At 42.7% G+C, this 22,134-nt stretch overlaps 1 protein-coding gene across 1 annotated transcript in view; it reads left to right on the top strand.

Moving 5' to 3' along the window:
• The window catches only part of LOC120045849 (kinase non-catalytic C-lobe domain-containing protein 1), a 77,565-nt gene that overhangs the window by 39,936 nt on the left and 15,495 nt on the right, over positions 1–22,134 (top strand). The window contains exons 16-24 of the mRNA XM_038990783.1: positions 5,936–6,029; positions 6,131–6,228; positions 7,218–7,417; positions 7,782–7,898; positions 9,900–10,047; positions 11,061–11,276; positions 17,161–17,243; positions 17,473–17,626; positions 21,080–21,202. Of these exons, the coding sequence (XP_038846711.1) occupies positions 5,936–6,029; positions 6,131–6,228; positions 7,218–7,417; positions 7,782–7,898; positions 9,900–10,047; positions 11,061–11,276; positions 17,161–17,243; positions 17,473–17,626; positions 21,080–21,202 (1,233 nt within the window). The remainder of the gene's footprint in view (positions 1–5,935; positions 6,030–6,130; positions 6,229–7,217; positions 7,418–7,781; positions 7,899–9,899; positions 10,048–11,060; positions 11,277–17,160; positions 17,244–17,472; positions 17,627–21,079; positions 21,203–22,134) is intronic.

Here is a 22,134-nt window from a genome sequence, read left to right as displayed (position 1 = left end):
ACTTTGGGATGAGATCTGTGTGGTTACAGATCTCAACCTCCAGAAGTGCCATTCAAGGCTGTGTGCACTCCAGGAGCCTTGGTGTGGTAGGATAGAGAGCCCTTTGGTGCAACTTGTCCAGCTTGTCAGACAAGGAGAAAACAGACTTCCTGCAATTCCTGCCAAGTCCTTCCCCTGGAGGGAACAACGGGCGCCCGACATAGGAGTAAGTCCCCAGCAGCAGAGATGGACAGTGCACAGCTCACACGATGTCCTGGCCTGTCCTCTCTCTGGTGGAGAGAGAGAGGCACATATGTGCTCCTAAAATCCGACCCCTTGTGCAGCGACTCATTCCTATGCGTACGGAGGGGGCTCACTCTTCTTCCAAGTGCCCTCCGTGTCACAGCTCTCCCTTTGGCTCTTCTCTAAGTAGCTGAGGCAGGAAGACAATTTGTCAGTCGCCACCAAGCAGTGTCTCCAATCCCAGCGTCTAGCCAAGGGAGAAAAAAAACGTAACAAAAGGGCAGCACTAGTGAGTGAGAGTCATTTAACTTGTGTGCAACTTGCCGCAAGAGCAGGGCACTGACACGCATGCGCAGTCCAGCCCTGAGCATTGACCACAGTTATAAAGGGGTACAGACGACTGCAGCTGGCCATGAACCCATCCATTTAAAAAAATATGTTTACCCCTTTTTCTCCCCAATTTTCGTGGTATTCAATTTGTAGTTAGAGTCTTGTCCCATCGCTGCAACTCCCGTACGGACTTGGGAGAGGCGAAGGTCGAGAGCCACGCGTTCTCCAAAACACAACCCAGCCAAGCCGCACTGCTTCTTGACACAATACCCGCTTAACTTGGAAGCCAGCCGCACCAATGTGTCAGAGGAAACACTATACACCTGGCGACCATGTCAGCGTGCATGGCGCCCGGCCCGCCACAGGAGTCGCTATGCGCAATGGGACAAGAACATCCCTGCTGACCAAACCCTCCCTTAACCCGGACGACGCTGGGCCAACTTGGATTAGCTAACACAACGTGCCATTGCAACACAGGAGTGATGGTTGCTGATAATGGGCTTCTGTACGCCAATGTAGATATTCCATTAAAAAATCTGTCGTTTCCAGCTACAATAGTCATTTACAACATTAACAATGTCTACACTGTATTTCTGATCAATTTGATGTTATTTTAATCTACAAAAAAATTGCTATTCTTTCAAAAACAAGGAAATGTATAAGTGACCCCAAACATTTGAACGGTAGTGTACATATGAGATGAGTAATGCAAGATATGTAAACATTATTAAAGTGACATTATTAAAGTGACTAGTTGTTCCATTTATTAAAGTGGCCAAGGATTTCTGTGTATGTAGGCAGCAACCTCTCTGTGCTAGTGATGGCTATTTAACAGTCTGATGGCCTTAAGATAGAAACTGTTTTTCAGTCTTTCAGTCCCAGCTTTGATGCACTTGTGCTGACATTTCCTTCTGGATGATAGTGGGGTGAACAGGCAGTGGCTCGGGTGGTTGTTGTCCTTGATGATCTTTTTGGCCTTCCTGTGACATCGGGTGCTGTAGGTGTCCTGAGGGCAGGTAGTTAGCCCCCGGTGATGTGTTGTGCACCACCCTCTGGAGAGCCCTGCGGTTGTGGACAGTGCAGTTGCTGTACCAGGCGGTGATACAGCCCGACAGGATGCGGTCAATTGTGCATCTGTAAAAGTTTGAGGGTTTTAGGTGACAAGACAAATTTATTCAGCCTCCTGAGGTTGAAGAGGCGCTGTTGCGCCTTCTTCACCACACTGTCTGTGTGGGTGGACCATTTCAGTTTGTCAGTGATATGTACTCCAAGGAACTTAAAACCTTACACCTTCTCCAGTGCTGTCCCGTCGATGTGGATGGGGGGGGTGCTCCCTCTGCTGTTTCCTGTAGTCCACAATCAGCTCCTTTGTTTTGTTGTAAGATATGTAAACGTTATCCTCAAAGCGGGAAAATAACTTGTTTAGCTTGTCTGGAAGCACGACGACAGTGTCCACGACATGGCTGGTTTTCCTTTTGTAGTCGTGGATTTTCTGTAGAACCTGCCACTTACGTCTTGTGTCTGAGCCATTGAATTGCGACTCCACTTTGTCTCTATACTGACGTTTTGCCTGTTTGATTGCCTTGTGGAGGGAATGACTACTCTCTTTGTATTCTGCCATATTCCCAGCAACCGCTGGAAAGCGTGGAGATTAAATATATTTTGTATAAACTGCTTTACTGATTGCCCTTACGTTGCAAAGCGGAATTGTCTCGCCTTAGAGCTTGTGGTTTTCCACCCGTCATCCTTCACACCGTTTGTGTCCAGTACGCGCGTTGTGCATTTACTTGGATAGATTTAGAGCACTACTCAAGAGCGACCAGCTCTTTGTTTCCTGGGAGCCCCCCTCAAGGGTCAATGACTATCCCATTGGATAGTGGAGGCTATTATATTGGCTTATAATAGCAAAGGTTTTACAGCCCCTGGAGGGCCTGAGTGCTCATTCCACCAGAGGCATGGCTACCTCTTGTGCACTGTTTAAAGGCATTTGTAAAATGGCTTGTTGGGCTACCCCTCATACTTTTATTAAGTTTTACCGACTGGATGTCCCTGCACCTTTGTTGGTGCATAATGTCCTCAGTGTCAGAGTCTCTGAGGGAGGAATGTTTTGGATGACTACCTGTGTTTGAAAGGCATGTCTATGATACGAGATTTGGCCCTATACCATAAGTGATACATCTCAACAAATATTTGAAATAGAACTCAAGGTTAATTTCTTAACCCCGGTTATATGATAATATGTTACTCACCACTTGGATTCGGTCTTAGATAGCAAAATTTGAAATGGTGTTTTATACATTGGATAAAAGTAGAGACTCAGAGCTACAAAATGGTATATCATACACTGCATTTTTGAGGAACAATGGGAATGTAACGGCGGCCTTCCCTCTCTTCACTAGAAGAGGGGGTGAAACAGGGATCGGACCAACACGCAGCGTAGCCAGTGCTCAACATGTTTAATTAACAAAAACTACAGTGAACACTAAACAAATACAAAATAATAAAAGTGGCAAACCGATACAGACCTATCTGGTGCAGAATACAAACACAGAGACAGGAAACAACCACCCACAATCCCCAACACAAAACAAGCCACCTATATATGATTCTCAATCAGGGACAACGATTGACAGCTGTCTCTGATTGAGAACCATATTAGGCTGAACACAGAAACAGACGAACTAGACACACAACATAGAATTCCCACCCAGCTCACGTCCTGACCAACACTAAACAAGCAAAACACATAAGAACTCTGGTCAGGACGTTACAGGGAAAGTAATTCTGCCTTGAAAGTTGATAAACTTGTAAACTCACTTTTGAGAAAATGGCCTTTGAATGTTTTGGTATCTAGTGAGGAGCTCTTTGTCTACACCCATTCAACATTGTTCACACCCTCTTAAGCTTTAGCCCCACCCATCTCGTTTTGCTCTCAGAGCGTTCAGAGCGCACACTTGACGCTCTGGCCGATGATTTGTTTACCTATGGACAACCTGAAAACAGCCTAACCAGCTCTGTTGGCAACAATTTAATTATGCTTTTTTTGCAGACGTTTACTGACACCGGCCATATTCAATTGGTGTTGTACACTTTAGCTTAAGACATGTAGCTAGCTAGCTAAACAATGAACCTAGCTAGGTAAACATTGTGTAAGATCACACACGTTGCGTAACGTTAGCTAACGAGCCATCCAGCTAACATTAGCTAGTTAAACAACAATGAATACAGTGCCAAATCATGTCGTTACTACCCTGCATGAATATGGTGGGAGCTAACCAACCAGGTTCAATGTTAGCTAGCTAACATTAGGCTCTAACTAGAAAAGCAAATGGCTCTAGGATACAAATAATAGCGTCAGCTAGGAACCCAGCCAGCTAACGTTAGCTAGCTAGCTAACAGTACACTTTAGCTACAAATGAAACCACTTTCTGTCAAAATTAGAAATGTGTAATATCTAAAAATGTAGCTAGCTAACAATAGACTATCTTACCTGTATACATCATCATGCATGATGGACGCGTCTCCTTGCCACGAATGCCATGCCACGGTTGCCCATAGTTTGAAGATGAAATCCGGAGACAGGTGTTTTCTCCATCTCTTTAGCTATCATACTCTAATTCCACTGATTTCAAAACTTGATCCTCCAGAAAGTGGAGAGCATCACTTATGCAGCTCCACTACACAATACATTCGACAGATTACCAACACAGACTGACCAGCTCAAATAGACAGAAGCCTTCTATATGGCAGACCAATCCGTACTTGGCTAGTGGGAAGGTTGCTGCCTTTTTCTGTGGCTAAACCAACAAGGCTCGTAATTGAATGATTTTATTCATATTTACAGATGGCATACATGTTTGTTATTAAGGCACATGAAAGTTCACATGTTCGAGAAGGTATTTCTGCCAAAAAACGCATTTAGATAAAGGAAAATCTTTTTTACATTCAAACGGCTCTCCTGTGAAGTCGTGACCTGCGACATACACCTAGTTTCCTTAATCGGGTCATATATGAGTGAGACAGTGGTGGGCCGTCAGGGCCAGCAAGGCCTTCTCTGCTGGCCTAAACATCATCAGAATATATATATTTTTTAAATATATTTTCCCACAAATATGTATTAAATTATTCCCCAGAGTAAGAGTTATACTCTTCATTTCATAGCTTTCCTCTTGGTTGCACTGCTTCCAGCCCCATGTTGAGATTTGGAGGGCTGGTCTTTATGTTAGATCTTTTATCCAATCATATTCAGCCATCATGTGTTGCCAGGGGTCTAAAATCTGCCCTCAGGCCTTCAGAATCAACAGTGCAGGCGCTTGTAGCTTAAAGTGAATGGAAATGAACATTTAGTGTCAACCAATCAGCTTTAGAGTTGGCTATTGTACGCCTGCTGGCTGGCTCCAGTGTTACACAGGAGCCAGCTAGCAGGCGTAGTGCGTGCACGTCTTTTGATTGGATTACCAATATTGAGAGGCAGGTCCTATGGGCAGGTCTATGCAGAACCTCAGAACTAGGAAACTGAATTTGATAAACGAATTAATTCGCGTACTACTAAGCTGTTTTTTCAACCCACAATGGCGGAAGGAGGAGAAGATATCGATTTGGTCGAGGATATAATTATAACGCCATTCTCAAGACGAACTTTTCAAGAAAAGTTAGACATTGTAAGGAGAGGTCGCCCGACGCCGACGCTACAAAGCCTGTCACAGGCGGGAAAGTTCCAACTACGAGCGCTATCAATGGCTCACAGGCCCCGAGAAGCACTGCAAACTGTACTGCTGGGAATGCCTATTATTTGCAAGTGATCGATTTGGTGTTTGGAGCCACACTGGCTTTGCAAACTTGAGTTGTCTAACCAAGGCAGCAACGAGACACCAAAGTACGGCTGGGCACTTACAAGCAATGGTGCTTTTGAAAACTTTTGGGGATACCCGAGTGGATCTACAGCTCAACGAACAAGCGCGCAGGGCAACGGAGCTGCACAATGAAAAGGTGAAGAAAAATAGGGAAATATTGAAAAGACTCATTGATTGTGTCATGTTTTTGGGTAAACACTGTTAAAATTTCAAGGTGACGCAACGCCTGGTTATACTGCGTTTCTGTCTAAATGTATAGTGTCTAGAGCCATGGCATCATAATGATGGTAATAAGAGGTGGATTAATTCGGGTGGGACCGTGTAGGACCTCACTGAAGGCCCAGGCCCCAGGCCCACGGCACGCCACTGGAGTGAGATGTATCACCACATTTCCCTTCTCACAGTGCGCAAGGACGAGAGACATGTTTTGTGAATGACTAGTGGGCGAGCGAGTAGCGCCTTATAGAGTGTGTGATCTGAATGGCTTGGTGTCTACTTTATATTTCATGTATTGCATTTTCTCCTTGTAGGAGCTTCAACAGCAGCGCATGATCGAGATGAAGAATCTGAAAAAGACCCGGAATTTCTACCAAAAGCTGCTCCACCAAGAGAGAAGAAATAAAGGTACCAATCAATCCCTCATCACTTTTATAATTTCCAATGTCTACTATTGGTTGATAAATAGAGAAAGAAATGCAATATTTCTATGTGTTTTTCTTCTGAAGGTTCGGAGGCTAGATTGATGCTGTCCAAACTCAAGGTCCAGCTTGAGGAGTTGAGGTCCAAAGTGGAGTTCCTAGACTGTGTAAAGAAATATCTTGAGGTGCGCACAGGTTGAACAGATGATTTCTTAATCCGGCCCTGTGTCTTGTGAAAGACTTATGTATGGCCTTGTGTCAATAGAGAATGGTTGACTAAGTTACTAGTTCTCAATTCTTACTTCAGAGACCCCCAACCGTTCCATAGCTAGCACACCTGATTCAATGGTGGACATTCCGAGTCTTTTCGTTGAGTCGGCTTCACGTAAATGAGCCGGCTCATTTGGCTCCCAAACAACTCTTAATTAAAAATAAATATGTTTAAAAATCAACCTACAACCATGAAAAAATTGCAAATCTCCAATGTGAAGCCTAAATGTTTTTTTTTTTACCTGGCCAAATTATTAGATGGCCTGCAAAAAAAAAGAAACGCACTAAAACAATCTACGTGGACCAGATTGATCTGCTCTCCCCACTATTTATTGTTTTGCAGTGAGGATTCACTCTCTTTAGAGAATTACTTTGTAACTTATCTGGAGAAAAATGTTGTTTTAAGCTATAAAAACGGTAGTAGCAGTATACAAATCAGGGAGCGAATGACCCATCATTAGATTCAACTTGTTAATAAACACAATAATAAAACCTATGGAATTTTAACAATATAATATGGCTATTAAACAAGAATAAAAAAACATGTATGGTTCTACAAAGAACCTTTGAGATTGAGAGAGGTTCTTTATAGAACCATTCTCCCTTAAATGTTTATAAAGTAGCATATAAAAGGATTCTATATAGCCCCAAAAAGGCTTGTGACCATAGCGGAGTATAGAACCTTTTTTATGGTTCTTTATAGAACCTTAGGAAAGTGTTCTTTATAGCAACATACAGGTTCCATTTAGAACCTTATGAGCATGGTTCTTTATAGAACGTTTAAAAAAGTTCCATATAGCACTAAAAGGTTTGCCGCTATGGTTGCAAGCCAAATAACCCTTATTTGGCACTATATGGAACCATTTGTTTTTAGTGTGCATCTCTGCCTGGTTGTTTTGGTCAGGTTCTGAGTGTGGATCAGTGGGGTATGGATATGTCCCTCCTCCCCTCCCTGGCAGCATCTGGTCCAGGCAGCCCTCTGGATCTCCAGCCCTCAGAGGAGCCTGCCGTGCTGGGATTGGTGTCTTTATCTGGGGCAGAGAGAGGGAAGAGCAGCCTGCAGGCCGCCACACCCCTGGGTCTCATGTCGTACCTCTATGCCAGGTAACATTAATACACTATATATTAGCTTACAGTAACACGTTTAGGTTACAGTAAAACATGAACTATTAAACCCATGAGTGTGATTAACAGTGTATCAGCACGTATGGTTTAAATAGTGTCCCTCTAGTGGACAATGTGTTATTAAACTGAGCACCACATTTTACTGTCCACCATCATGCCTATGATTGCTGAGAACATTTTACATTATATCCTACATATGGCCCAAATAGACATTTCTGTTTATTTAGATTTGTGCCCAAACGTGTTTCATTGTGATTTGTCCTAATTCTTCTAGACATGTTGTGTAGTGAGATGACATTCAACAGCTACCAAACTAAACTCGGTGTTCTATCTCCTCTGACAGAAATGCTCCATTGGAGGGCTACATCCAACAGTTCCTGTACACATACCGCTATTTCTGCACCCCTCAAGAACTCCTTCAGTTCCTGATGGAAAAATTCACCAGTGCTGTAGCAGCAGGGTATGTAGGCTACTGTAGCAGAAGTAAAAGACAGACAGACAGACATAAAACACAAATTAATTTCATGCTCTTTGGATGGTGTCCGTTCTATTCATTCTATTTCTATGGTTATTTGATTCTGTGGAATTAGAATGTCTGGTCAAGTAATTCTGGTTCTATGGTCAAATGTTAATTGAGATAATATAAATTGGCATTTGTCAGAAACAATAAGAAAATGAATGGCTACTTGTATAAAAAGAAGAAAAAAAGAAGGGAAAAAAAGCCTAAATGACAGTACTACTATGACTGTCAAGTAAGAAAACTATAAACATGGGCCTGTATAAATGAGGATCACATTTTTGTTCACATAAAATTATATTGGCATGGATTGGGCCATACAATTAAACTAGCCATTCAGCTGGATCCAGAATTTCAACAAAACTCTATACTGTTTGATGATTACATCATCATTAAAATCCAATAAAATAAAACTGTATTTATATAGGATAGGTCCCATTTTGAATGAAGTACAACTTACAGTATAAGCACTACATAAATGCTTCACAAATCATCTATAAGTGTATGTCATACTCTATAAATGGTGTTTAAACATACAGTAGATTTGTTGAATTTCTTTCCTTAATACGTTTGGGCCGATCAGTTGTGTTGTGTTAAGGTAGTGGTGGTATACAGAAGATAGCCATATTTGGTAAAAGACCACGTCCATATTATGGCAAGAACAGCTCAAATAAGCAAAGAGAAACATCAGTCCGTCATTACTTTAAGACATGAAGGTCAGACAATCCGGAAAATGTCAAAACTTTGAAAGTTTCTTCAAGTGCAGTCGCAAAAACCATCAAGCACTATGATGAAACTGGCTCTCATGAGGACCGCCACAGGAAAGGAAGACCCAGAGTTACCTCTGCTGCAGAGGATAAGTTCATTAGAGTTACCAGCCTCACAAATTGCAGCCCAAATTAATGCTTCAGAGTTCAAGTAACAGACACATCTCAACATCAACTGTTCAGTGGAGACTGCATGAATCAGGTCTTCATTGTCAAATTGCTGCAAAAAAAACAATACTAAAGGACACCAATAATAAGAAAAGACTTGATTGGGCCAAGAAACATGAGCAATGGACATTAGGCCGGTGGAAATCTGTCCTTTGGTTTGATGAGTCCAAATTTGAGATTTTTGGTTCCATCCGCTGTGTCTTTGTGAGAAGCAGAGCAGGTGAACAGATGATCTCCGCATGTGTGGTTCCCACCGTGAAGCATGGAGGAGGAGGTGTGGTGGTGCTTTGCTGGTGACACTCAGTGATTTATTTAGAATTCAAGGCACACTTAACCAGCATGGCTACCACACATTCTGCAGCGATACGCCATCCCATCTGGTTTGTGCTTAGTGGGAACCACACATGGAGGGAGTCTATTCTACATAGTTTTAACTCCGGAAACGGTAAATAGCTACGCCAGCTAGATGGGGTTCTGGTCTGGAATAGATAAGAACAAAAAATGTGCACCCCTTGGAATGGATTGAGAAACGCTGCTCTACAGGACGTTGGGTTCTGGGCTGGATGGATAGCTGGAGAGAGAGTTGCAGGCTCATGTCTAGCACAGAGAGGGAGAGAGATAGGCTACAGGCACACACTTATTTCTTACTACAGTAGCGTTGGTCTCCAAACATGCAATGATGTCAAATAATCCAAGCCCAGGCCCAAATCAGTTCTCAGAATATCAGGCCTGACCCGGGCTGGAAATCAAAAATCAAAACTTCCAGGGGAGTTCTGAAAAATAGCTGTCCTGAATTTATTTTACTCTTTTGTAATAATGACAGCTTTTTAAATTTCTCAAAAAGCACAACTGAGCTATGTCCGAGAGAGTGAAAGTATGCCAAAGATTTAAATATATTAGGCTCGAATATAGCTCATTTTCATATTTCACCTCATAATCTGTGTAATTAGAATGTCGGGTCTAGTAATTATATTTCTGTGGTTATTTGTGGTTATCCTTTTTCTACCAGAGGTGGTCCAAATGTGTCAGGGGACCGTGCTAAGGTGTACCATCGGAGTCTGGATGTGCTGCAAACCTGGCTGACTGACTGCAGATTGGTGGACTTCAGCCCCAAGTCCATCCTGCTGATCACACTGGAAAACTTCCTCACCAATGAAGTAATTAAAGATCGATCATCAATTAAATGACAAAGCAATCGAATGATAAAACCAATCACTCAAGCAAGTCAATTCATCATGAAATGAATGTCTCAACTAATCAGCTAAATCTGAAGCAGTATAGTTGTTGTTTTTGTTGATGTTATTGTGGTTGCTTTTGTTGTCGATTTTTCAGAGTATTTATAAATACAATACTCTTAAACAATGTTTTTGTAATGACCTGGTTCTTATTTAGGTGTCTCCAGTAGACAGCAGAGGAGAGAGGCTTCTGACCACTCTTCAGAGCTCTCCCAGGAGGAGGTGGAGCCAAAGCTGTGGGAGCCCAATCAGCATGCAGGAAGAAGATGATGCATTGTCTTCTCATACCAGATGCAGAAAATCCCATGTTGAGGACTCTGGAAAGAAGGTCCATATAAGGATTATCATATGTGTACTGTTATGTTGGTGATGTTGTTTGTCTTACCTGAACCCAAAAGCATATGATTGGTCCAAAGTACTGGACGTTTGTCTGGCTCAAAAGGAACCCATTTACACTGATATATATTTCAACTGATGGAGACCATCAGAGCTGTGTCGTATGCGTTACATGAATGAATACGTTACATTAACACCAAACATTAGCACCAAACGGAAGAAAACAGACTTGAATCCAGGAGAGACTACCTGCCTTGTCCAATAAGAACCACTTTTTGTTATCATTTTTAGTATAGTCGGACCTAATGAGTACGACAATGGTGTATACAGTGGCGGGGGGTTGAAGAGTTTTTCTGTCTGTAATAAAGCCCTTTTGTGGGGGGGGAACACATTCTGATTGAGTGGGCCCATGGCTTCACCCTTGCCCAGTTATGTGAAATCCATATATTAGGGCCTAATGAATTTATTTCAATTGACTGATTTCCTTATATGAACTGTAACTCAGCGAAATCGTTTAAATTGTTGCATATTGCGTTCATATTTTAGTTCAGTATACGTATTCATAGACGGAACCTTTCTAAGTTGATTTATGTCCGTAGAGTTTCCAGTGGAGAATATCCAGGGTGGTGGAGCCCCAGGCGACCCAGACCAAAGACCAGGCCTACTCATTAGCAGCAGCCCTGCCGCGGCCCTGCTACACCTCCCTTATGGATGACATCTCCAGTGCCTGCCTCAGAAGCGAGGAAAGACACCCTTTTAGTCAGAGTGAACACAGCGCCCAACACACGGCACAGCAACTCACTCTACTGCAGCAGGTAAACACATGTGCACGCACGAATGTGCATACACACACTGACATGCACACACACGCGCACAAACATACACACATGGACATGCACGCACACACAGCCCACCAAATCATCCTGCAGCAACAGATAAACAGACTTGCACAATTTCTCCCTCTCTCATGCATTCACACTCACTCACAAACAAATTGTTATTTACTAACACTGGGGGGAGACAAATCCCTACTTTATGAACTGAAAACAAATTCACAGACCTACAGTTGAAGTCGGAAGTTTACATACACCTTAGCCAAATACATTTAAACCCAGTTTTTCACAATTCCTGACATTTAATCCTAGTAAAAATTCCCTGTCATAGGTCAGTTAGGATCACCACTTTATTTTTAGAATGTGAAATGTCAGAATAATAGAGAGAATGATTTATTTCAGCTTTTATTTATTTCATCACATTCCCAATGGGTCAGAAGTTTACATACACTCAATTCGTATTTGGTAGCATTGCCTTTAAATTGTTTAACTTGGGTCAAACATTTCGGGTAGCCTTCCACAAGCTTCCCACAATAAGTTGGGTGAATTTTGGCCCATTCCTCCTGACAGAGCTGGTGTACCTGAGTCAGGTTTGTATGCCTCCTTGCTCGCTCACGCTTTTTCAGTTTTACCCACAAATGTTCTATAGGATTGAGGTCGAGGCTTTGTGATGGCCACTCCAATACCTTGACTTTGTTGTCCTTAAGCCATTTTGCCACAACTTTGGAAGTATGCTTGGGGTCATTGTCCATTTTGGAAGACCCATTTGCGACAAAGCCTTAACTTCCTGACTGATGTCTTGAGATGTTGCGTCAATATATCCACATGGTTTTCCTACCTCATGATGCCATCTATTTTGTGAAGTGCACCAGTCCCTCCTGCAGCAAAGCACCACCACAACATGATGTTGCCACCCCCGTGCTTCACTGTTGGTATGGTGTTCTTCGGCTTGCAAGCCTCCCCCTTTTTCCTCCTAACATAACGATGGTCATTATGGCCAAACAGTTCTATTTTTGTTTCATCAGACCAGAGGACATTTCTCCTAAAAGTACAAGCTTTGTCCCCATGTGCAGTTGCAAACCGGAGTCTGGCTTTTTTATGGCGGTTTTGGAGCAGTGGCTTCTTCCTTGCTGGGCAGCCTTTCAGGTTTTGTCGATATAGGACTAATTTTACTGTGGATATAGATACTTTTGTACCTGTTTCCTCCAGCATCTTCACAAGGTCCTTTGCTGTTGTTCTGTGATTGATTTGCACTTTTCGCACCGAAGTATGTTCATCTTTACTGCCCTCCCAAGCAAAAAAGGCAGTAACTGCTCATTTGGTCATTTTTGTTACATTAAATGCATGCTTAATCATGTGGACAATTATCCTGCCTCTATTGTATTGTGTTTTGGAGAAAACGGGGGTCGTATTAGCAGTAACTGCAAAAAGTTACTGTGAAACCAAGGTAAATGGCAGTAACTGAACTTACTGCCTTTTAGCTTGGTTTCAACCTGCCCTTGGCTGCAGTTACTGCGTTTTACCTTGGTTTCATATCATTTTATTCTGATAGTGATGCAATCGAACCTGCATGACACTGACTGACAGCTACACACACACACATTGCTAATCTAGGGTTACAACACCATGGCACAGCATTCCCGGGGGAAAATTATGGTTGAACTTGCGCTGAAATGCCGACATCTAGACACGGGTAAGAACTAGCTAGCTAAGTAGATCTGAGATCAAAATTAGCTAGCTAACTAGCTAGCGAGCATAGACTAACAATGCTACCTGCTCTCATAGGAGATCTGCAATTGATACTAACTTCAATCAATTAGCCATATAATGAATTATTTTCTGAAATTTCATCTGATGGTTTCTTTGAATCAGTACACCATACACACAATTTCTAGCCAGTGACAGCCACTTAGCTAAAACTGACGTGCCCCTACCAAAACGTCAAAATCTACCTAGCTAGCATTAGCATGAAGCAATTGATTTGTGCTACATGGTCCCATAAGAGACGACCAGCAGTTTATACTAGCTTCAATCTATTATACCTGGAATTAATATAATCCCTAGTTGTATTCTGACATTCCATGGGTTATTTGAATCCGTAACGTTACACCACACACACGATCTCTAGCCAGCTGATGGTCAGTTGGACGTGCACCCCATACTGAATTGTCAAATGCCACGCACACTCGTTTTCCGGATGAGCACACACACACAGCATTGCTAGCTCATTAATAATATATCTACTCACATGTTCAGGGTTTCTGGTTTTCTTTTATATTCCAGTATTGCGTGACTGTCCCGGTCAGGAAGTTAAAATCCCAAATTTTATCCACCACCTTTGTTGGTGGAATATGTAATTAGTACAACAAGCTTTGACATGCCAAATGTGTGCTCAATGTGTCTGCTTCAGTGTCATCATTACATGAATGCAGAAAAAAACAGTTTTGCATGACTTCCACCAATACCTGTGGTCTAGATGATTAGTATCTATGCGGATAAAAATTGTCATGTGAGGGTGTATTAGGACAGTACAACCACGTCAATACTAGGTTTTATTCCTGTCAATGTCCATCCATGCAATTTCTTTGTCTTTGTAAATAAAGATGAAAATTGAAGACCCTTTTTGGGAGCAGGTATGAAATTAATAGATGAACTGAGTTATGACAGTGAAAATTATTATGATAATGTTTGCACAAGATAAAATCAACATTGATTATATCCTATATTATAGAATAACTGAAAAGGATTATGATCACATGTTTGCACACCACCAAAATGTCAGTATTAATTATTATCATCCATGACAGAAATTAATCATTAGGATGCATGTCCCTGATTATTTGCTCTATTTATTTCAGTTGAGTTTGAGGGCCACATTCCAACAAAGATTGATTTGAATAGATTTGAAGAAATAGAGAACCAGTGGGTGGTCTCTGACTCCTTAGACAGGCTGATTGTCACGACTTGATGGGCAAGTCAATCACCAACAAACTGATTCCACCAATGGATCAGAGGGGAAAGAAAGCTTCAGCGAGCAAATTGAACATGAATCCAATCCTACAACACAATGAGTCCTTCCATCCCCAAATCAGCCACTACAGACGAGAGCATGCCCCACATCGCCTCTACCTCCCTAGTGACGTCAATATTCGGTTCATGCATAATGACTACAAGGAGAAGAACAAAGATGCCAGCTGCGGTTATGAAACCTATCGCAAGGCGGTAAAGGGAAGGAACATCAGCTTTGTGAAGCTTGGAGAGGAGGAGCGCGAGCTCTGTTTGGTGCAGGGTCATCATCTGAAGATGGAGCACAGGGAGAATGAGGTCATGGAAACCCAAGCCTGCCAAGATAACAGCCATGCAGCACCTGAATTCACCATCCCCAACCCTGACTGCATGCAATGTAGGAAATATGAGGAACATAAGAAGTCTGCAAGGCAGAGCAGAAGCCATTACCAGGCTGATGCACAGAAAGATTGGCCTGAGGACTGGTCTGTGAGGAGCGTTGATATGCAAAAAGACATCATGCTCCCTCGCATGCCAGGTGTGAAAACAGCATTGTTCACAAGAACAATTGTTGCCTATCGCGAGACATTCGCCACCATTGGAAAGAAGTCTCAAAAGAAGAAGAAAACAATCTCAGTGGTATGGCATGAAGGAACAGCTGGTCGGAGGGCAGAGGAGATTACTTCATCTTACGTAACAGCACTGGAGAGGGAGAGAGATGTCAAGCATGCAGTGTATTGGGTGGGTAACTGCACTTCTCAAAACAAAAACTGGTGCCTCCTAACATCACTGGTGAGTGTTGTCAATGCTGACTCAACTTTGATGGACGACATCACCCTCAAGTTCTTCGAGCCAGGACACACCTTCATGAGTGCAGACAGTTTCCACCATGGCGTGGAACAGGAAATGAAAGCTCGACCTGGAGGTGTGGTGTACGACTTCGGGGACTTCCTCCATGTGGTCGCCACTTCCAATGCAGGCAAGGTGGAGGTGGTGGAAATGAAAAAGGAAAACATCCTGGCATGGAAAGCTGGCCATTCCATCGTCAAGCTGAAGAAGGCAGCAGCACCAAAGCTGGCAGAGATGTCTGAGATCCAGTTGAGGTGTGGATCCAGGAGCCTCTTCTACAAAGTCTTCCATGAAGAAAAGGACTTCACAGAGCTTGACTTCATCATGAAGAAAGTCACTCTAGAGACACCCTCGACACTACGTACACATGATAGAGGGATAGAAGAGTCCAAGAAGATGGACATAATCACCAAGCTGTGTCCTCCGATGCCTGCAAATCGAAGGCAGTTCTGGAATGCCTTGGCTGTGAACAGCTTTGCTGAGGATGAGGACTGATATGGAAGAGCACTGAAGAAGTTTTACTTAAAAATTAAATGTTACTTGAAAATGAAATGTAACTATTCAGCATTTTATCAATTTTAGCTAAATGTCATTTGGGTACTCTTATGAATATGAACATGTAAATATGTTTAAAATGTATTCTTAATGCTGTTATTTATTCATTCATTCAAAAGTGTCATTTGAAAAAATACAAAAAATGTTTCTATTAGCAATCTCATGGTCATTTTTTATAATTTGTATTACCCTATGTCATACTTCTATCATGTTCCATCATTATATATTACAAGACAGGTAATCATTTCATGTAATTCAAACAATTCCAGTGCTGCTTTTCACATTTATTCTTATAACAAGACATGGGCTACTTGTCACACACAGTATGTAATGTGACTGACGCAGAACCTACATCTCTATGTAAATGCAACTGGTATCTTAGTGGAAGACACACAAAGGATGCCGTTTCAACTCTGTTACACTGTCAGTAAATACACTGCTCTTGTATTAATAGCATAAATGACAAGTATAGTAAACTAACAAAGGAAAATGACAGATACTGCTCTTTGCTTTGGTATTACCCTGCAATTTATAACATATCATGCCAAGGAAGAAGGCAGAAACTGCTGTTTAAGGGTCAAAGGTCATGTCAGAGGTCAGGGTCAACATGAATTTAAAAAAAGTACTTATAGTAAGGTAACAGATCATTACATCACCAATGATCTCCCTAGAATTCATTTGGCTGGACAATTAAAAAACTTTGAAGCCATTTTTCTCAGTTCCACTCTATGAGCAGTTACTGCTTTTTTGCTTGGGAGGGCAGTTTAGGAGACAGAACGCGTCTCCTTCCTGAGTGGCTGTGTGTTTAGGTGTTTATACTTGGTGTTTATACTTGTGTACTATTGTTTGTACGGATGAACGTGGTACATTCAGGTGTTTGGAAATTGCTCCCAAGGATGAACCAGACTTGTGGAGGTCTAAAAAAAATTATTCTGATGCCTTGGCTGATTTCTTTTGATTTCCCCATGATGTCAAGCAAAGAGGCACTGAGTTTGAAGGTAGGCCTTGAAATACATCACAGGTACACTCCAATTGATGTCAATTAGCCTATCAGAAGCTTCTAAAGCCATGACATCATTTTCTGGAATTTTCCAAGCTGCACTGCGCCCGGCCCGCCGCAGGAGTCGCTGGTGCGTGATGAGACAAGGATATCCCTACTGGCCAAACCCTCCCTAACCCGGACGACGCTAGGCCAATTGTGCGTCGCCCCACGGACCTACCGGTCGCGGCCTGGGCGCAAACCCAGAGTCTCTGGTGGCACAGCTAGCCCTGCGATGCAGTGCCCTAGACCACTGCGCCACCCGGGAGAACCCCAAAACTATAGTTTGTTAACAAGAAATTTGTGGAGTGGTTGAAAAAGGAGTTTTAATGACTCCAACCTAAGTGTATGTAAACTTCCGACTTCAACTGTATATATAAATGTGAAATATAAGCTCTTGTTTTTTTTTAAATGTAGGAAATGTTTCAAGGCTGTCACCCCAATAATTTCCTCAACTCTAGAGCTCAAGGAGTCGGGGACAAAGCTTTTGGTGTCACCAAGTGAGTAAATATTCCCTTTGGTTCAAATATTTCAGTGGCATTCTCGTCAAATGTGTTTTAAAGTACCAAATGAGTATACCAGAATGCATAATCTGAAACAAACATCACTTGCTAGATTATGAGACTTATGTGACAGTCAGCCATTGCATCCTTGACAATCTCTGACATAAAATCAACCGTTCATTCACAGCTCAATCTCCAGTCTGATTGCCTCTCTCTTATCCCACAGACATGTGTTACACTCTATACCTCCAGTAGAGGGCAGCAGTTTATTTGTTAATGAGGAGATGCCACAGGACAGCCACCTCCAACAGCTACTGAGATATGCTGACAGCGTCTCCAACTGGGTCTCTGCTGAAATTGTCATCTGTGATTCGATAAAGGTGAGATCTGCTAGTAATGGGGATACAACTCTGTTTGGACATTACTGTTTGATCTCTATATCTATATGTATGTCATTTATTCAACACACACACACACACACACACACACACACACACACACACACACACACACACACACACACACACACACACACACACACACACACACACACACACACAAGACGGCCCCAGAGAGGAAGGCAGACGTTTTACATGTCCCCAACCTATTGTGTTTTTGTTCGTTTCTTTGCGTTGTTTGTAACTTATAATTTGGCCGCTACCGTCTCTTATGACCGAAAATAACTTCTAGACATCAGGACTGCAATTACTCACCACGGACTAGCAGAATCCTTTTTTTCCTTTCACGACTCTGACGCGCCCGACGCGAAGGATATACTGCTTTCTCAGAAACAGGCCCAGATCCCCATGATCTGCGTGAAGAGGAGGCAGAGAAAAAGGGGCCAAAGGGCGGGCTGCCTTCTGAGAATTCGTAGGTGATCAAATAAACCCCCACTTCCCTCCATTCTGCTAGCAAACGTGCAATCTTTGGAGAATAAAATCGACTGGCTACGCAAAAGATTAAACTACCAACGGGACATTCAAAACTGTAACATCTTATGCTTCACGGAGTCGTGGCTGAACGACGACACTATTAACATTCACCTGGCTGGTTACACGCTATACCGGCAGGATAGAACAGCGGCGTCTGGTAAGACAAGGAGGCGGCGGACTGTGTATTTCTGTAAATAACAGCTGGTGCACAATATCTAAGGAAGTCTCGAGCTATTGCTCGCCTGAGGTAGAATATCTCATGATAAGCTGTAGACCACACTATCTACCTAGAGAGTTTTCATCTGTATTTTTCGTAGCTGTTTACATACAACCACAGTCAGAGGCTGGCACTAAGACAGCATTTAATGAGCTGTATTCCGCCATAAGCAAACAAGAAAACGCTCACCCAGAGGTGGCGCTCCGACTAGCCGGTGATTTTAATGCAGGGAAACTTAAATCCGTTGTACCACATTTCTATCAGCATGTTAAATGTGCAACCAGAGGGAAAAAACTCTGGGCCACCTTTACTCCACACACAGAGACGCATACAAAGCTCTCCCTCGCCCTCCATTTGGCAAATCTGACCATAATTCTATCCTCCTGATTCCTGCTTACATGCAAAAATTAAAGCAGGAAGCAACCGTGACTAGATCAATAAAAAAGTGGTCAGATGAAGCAGATGCTAAGCTACAGGACTGTTTTGCTAGCACAGACATGGAATATGTTCTGGGATTCCTCCGACGGCATTGAGGAGTACACCACATCATTCATTGGCTCAATCAATAAGTGCATCGATGATGTCGTCCCCACAGTGATCGTATGTAAACTACCGTTCATAAGTTTGGGTTCACTTAGAAATGGCCTTGTTTTTGAACCATCAAACAGGCAAAGCATCAATACAGGTCTAAGATCGAATTGTAATACACCGGCTCTGGTGCTCGTCGGATGTGGCAGGGCTTGCAAACCATTACAGACTACAAAGGGAAGCACAGCCGAGAGCTGCCCAGTGACACGAGCCTACCAGACGAGCTAAACTACTTCTATGCTCGCTTCGAGGCAAATAACACTGAAACATGCATGAGAGCACCAGCTGTTCCAGAAGACTGTGTGATCACGCTCACCGCAGCCAATGTGAGTAAGACCTTTAAATAGGTCAACATTCACAAGGCCGCAGGGCCAGACGGATTACCAGGACATATACTGCGAGCATGCGTTGACCAACTGGAAAGTGTCTTCACTGACATTTTCAACCTCTCCATGTCCGAGTCTGTAATACCAACATGTTTTAAGCACACCCCCATAGTGCCTGTGCCCAAGAACAGAAATAAATCTTGCATAAATGAGTACCGTCCCATAGCACTCACGTCTGTAGCCATGAAGTGCTTTGAAAGACTGGTCATGGCTCACATCAACACCATTATCCCAGAAACCCTAGACCCACTCCAATTTGCATACCGCCCCAACAGATCCACAGATGATGCAATCTCTATTGCACTCCACACTGCCCTTACCCACCTGGACTAAGCGAACACCTATGTGAGAATGCTATTCATTGACTACAGCTCAGCGTTCAACACCATAGTGCCCTCAAAGTTCATCAATAAGCTAAGGACCCTGGGACTAAACACCTCCCTCTGCAACTGGATCCTGGATTTCCTGACGGGCCGCCCCCAGGTGGAAAGGGTAGGTAACAACACATCCACCACGCTAATCCTCAACACAGGGCCCCCTCAGGGATGCATGCTCAGTCCCGTCCTGTACTCCCTGTTCACTCATTACTGCATGGCCAGGCACAGCTCCAACACCATCATTAAGTTTGCGAATGACACAACAGTGGTAGGCCTGATCAACGACAACGATGAGACAGCCTATAGGGAGGCGGTCAAAGGAGATGATTGTGTACTACAGGAAAAAGAGGACCGAGCACGCCCCCATTCTCATCAACGGGGCTGCAGTGGAGCAAGTTGGGAGCTTCAAGTTCTTTGGTGTCCACATCACCAACAAACTAACATGGTCCAAGCACACCAAGACAGTCGTGAAGAGGGCACGACAAAACCTATTCCCCCTCAGGAGACTAAAAAGATTTGCCATGGGCCCTCAGATCGTCAAAAGGTTCTACAGCTGCACCATCGAGAGCATCCTGACTGGTTGCATCGCTGCCTGGAATGGCAACTGCTTGGCCTCTGACCGCAAGGTGCTACAGTAGGTAGTGCGAACGACCCAGTACATCACTGGGGCCAAGCTTCCTGCCATCCAGGACCTCTATACCAGGCGGTGTCAGAGGAAGGCCCTAAAAATTGTCAAAGACTTCAGCCACCCTTGTCATATACTTTTCTCTCTGCTATTGCACTGCAAGCGGTAAAAAGGCTTCTAAACAGCTTCTACCCCCAAGCTATAAGACTCCTGAACATCTAATCAAATGGCTACCCAGACTATTTGCATTGCCCCACCCCTCTTTACACCGCTGCTACTCTCTGTTTTTGCCATCTATGCAGAGTCACTTCAATAACTCTACCTACATTTACATACTACCTCAATTAACCAGTACCTCCCTGTATATAGTCTCGCTATTGTTGTTTTACTGCTGCTTTTTAGTTACTTGCTACTTTTTATCTTTTATTCTTGTCTGTATTTTTTTTTAAACTGCATTGTTGGTTGGGGGCTCGTAAGTAAGCATTTCACTATTAAGTCTACACCTGTTGTATTCGGCACATGTGACTAATAAAATTTGATTAGATTTGAAAACACTAATATTCATTTATTTTCAAAGTCAGTCATTGTCCATTAAATCTAATTACATGATAGCCATCAGATGCACTTCTATGATGTTTTAATTGATTTCTACAATGATTTGTGTGAATGCTTGACCATACAATCTCTCGTCTTCTTTTCTTGCTGCAGATCCAAGCGGCTTTGCTCACCAAGTTTCTGTTAATTGCCAAACACTGCTATGAATCGAGAGACTTCGCCACAGCCATGCAGGTCCTTGGAGGTCTGGAGAATGTTTTTGTCAGGCAATTACCCGTAAGTCTGCATGCCTGCATCTGAAATGGCACCCTATTCCCTATATACTGTAGTGCACTACTTTTGACCAGAGTAATGTAGGGAGCACCCATTAAATAAATAACATACTCTTAGGCCCTTAAGTGAAATGTCTTGTTTATGCTGCTGTTATGGGAACCAGTGGATATTTTATTCCTTTCTGAGTTAGATGAACATCAGAATTTGTGTTCAAATCAAATTTAGGAGGACGTAACAGCACCTAAAATGGGTGCTTACCTTATGAAGTGCCATAAAGTGTAACAACTGAAATTATGTATTCTTGTTGTTTGTCCATGTTCTAATAATACTCTTCCTGTTCTTGTCATTACTGAACTTAGAGTTTTTTTTAATATCGCTTTGGTACTATTTTAACAAGTATGTGGTGAATTTTCTAAACTATTAGTACAAAACTCCAAACTGGTAACACTTGTTAAGGCGTTTGCATGCTTCTCAGTCAAAACAGTTTGGTATAGCTCGTTATGTGACATGTTATGTGATGTTATGTGACATTGTGATATTTTTGTTCTTTTTGGACTTCGGTGAGGGTTTTTTGGACTGTTCGGGCACAAGAAGTTCGGAGCCGAAGTCTATGCCCCTTTGTCAGTGATTGGTCAACAGTAGGGATTCTTCAATAAATTATTTGTTTTAATTCAACGAGAGACTGCACCAAACATCTTAGTAAAATTGTGAGACGAAGATCTCTTCTGCACAAACGTCAAAATTAATGACAGATATATTGAGTCATCTATTTCTTGAGATTAGTATATACTGGCTACGGCGTCTCAAAATGGACAAACAGTAATATTGCTGCTATTTTCTCGTTTTTCAAGCGAAGGTCTTTTAAAGGAATATGCCAGTCTTACATTAAAAACTATTCATTGTGCGTTCATTGTGAAATATAATGAGTAGATTGA

The sequence above is a fragment of the Salvelinus namaycush genome, chromosome 4 (genome assembly GCF_016432855.1).
Source record: "Salvelinus namaycush isolate Seneca chromosome 4, SaNama_1.0, whole genome shotgun sequence".
Lineage (NCBI taxonomy): Eukaryota > Metazoa > Chordata > Actinopteri > Salmoniformes > Salmonidae > Salvelinus > Salvelinus namaycush.
Note: the sequence above shows the minus strand (reverse complement) of the source record. Positions and strands in the feature narration are given on the sequence as shown.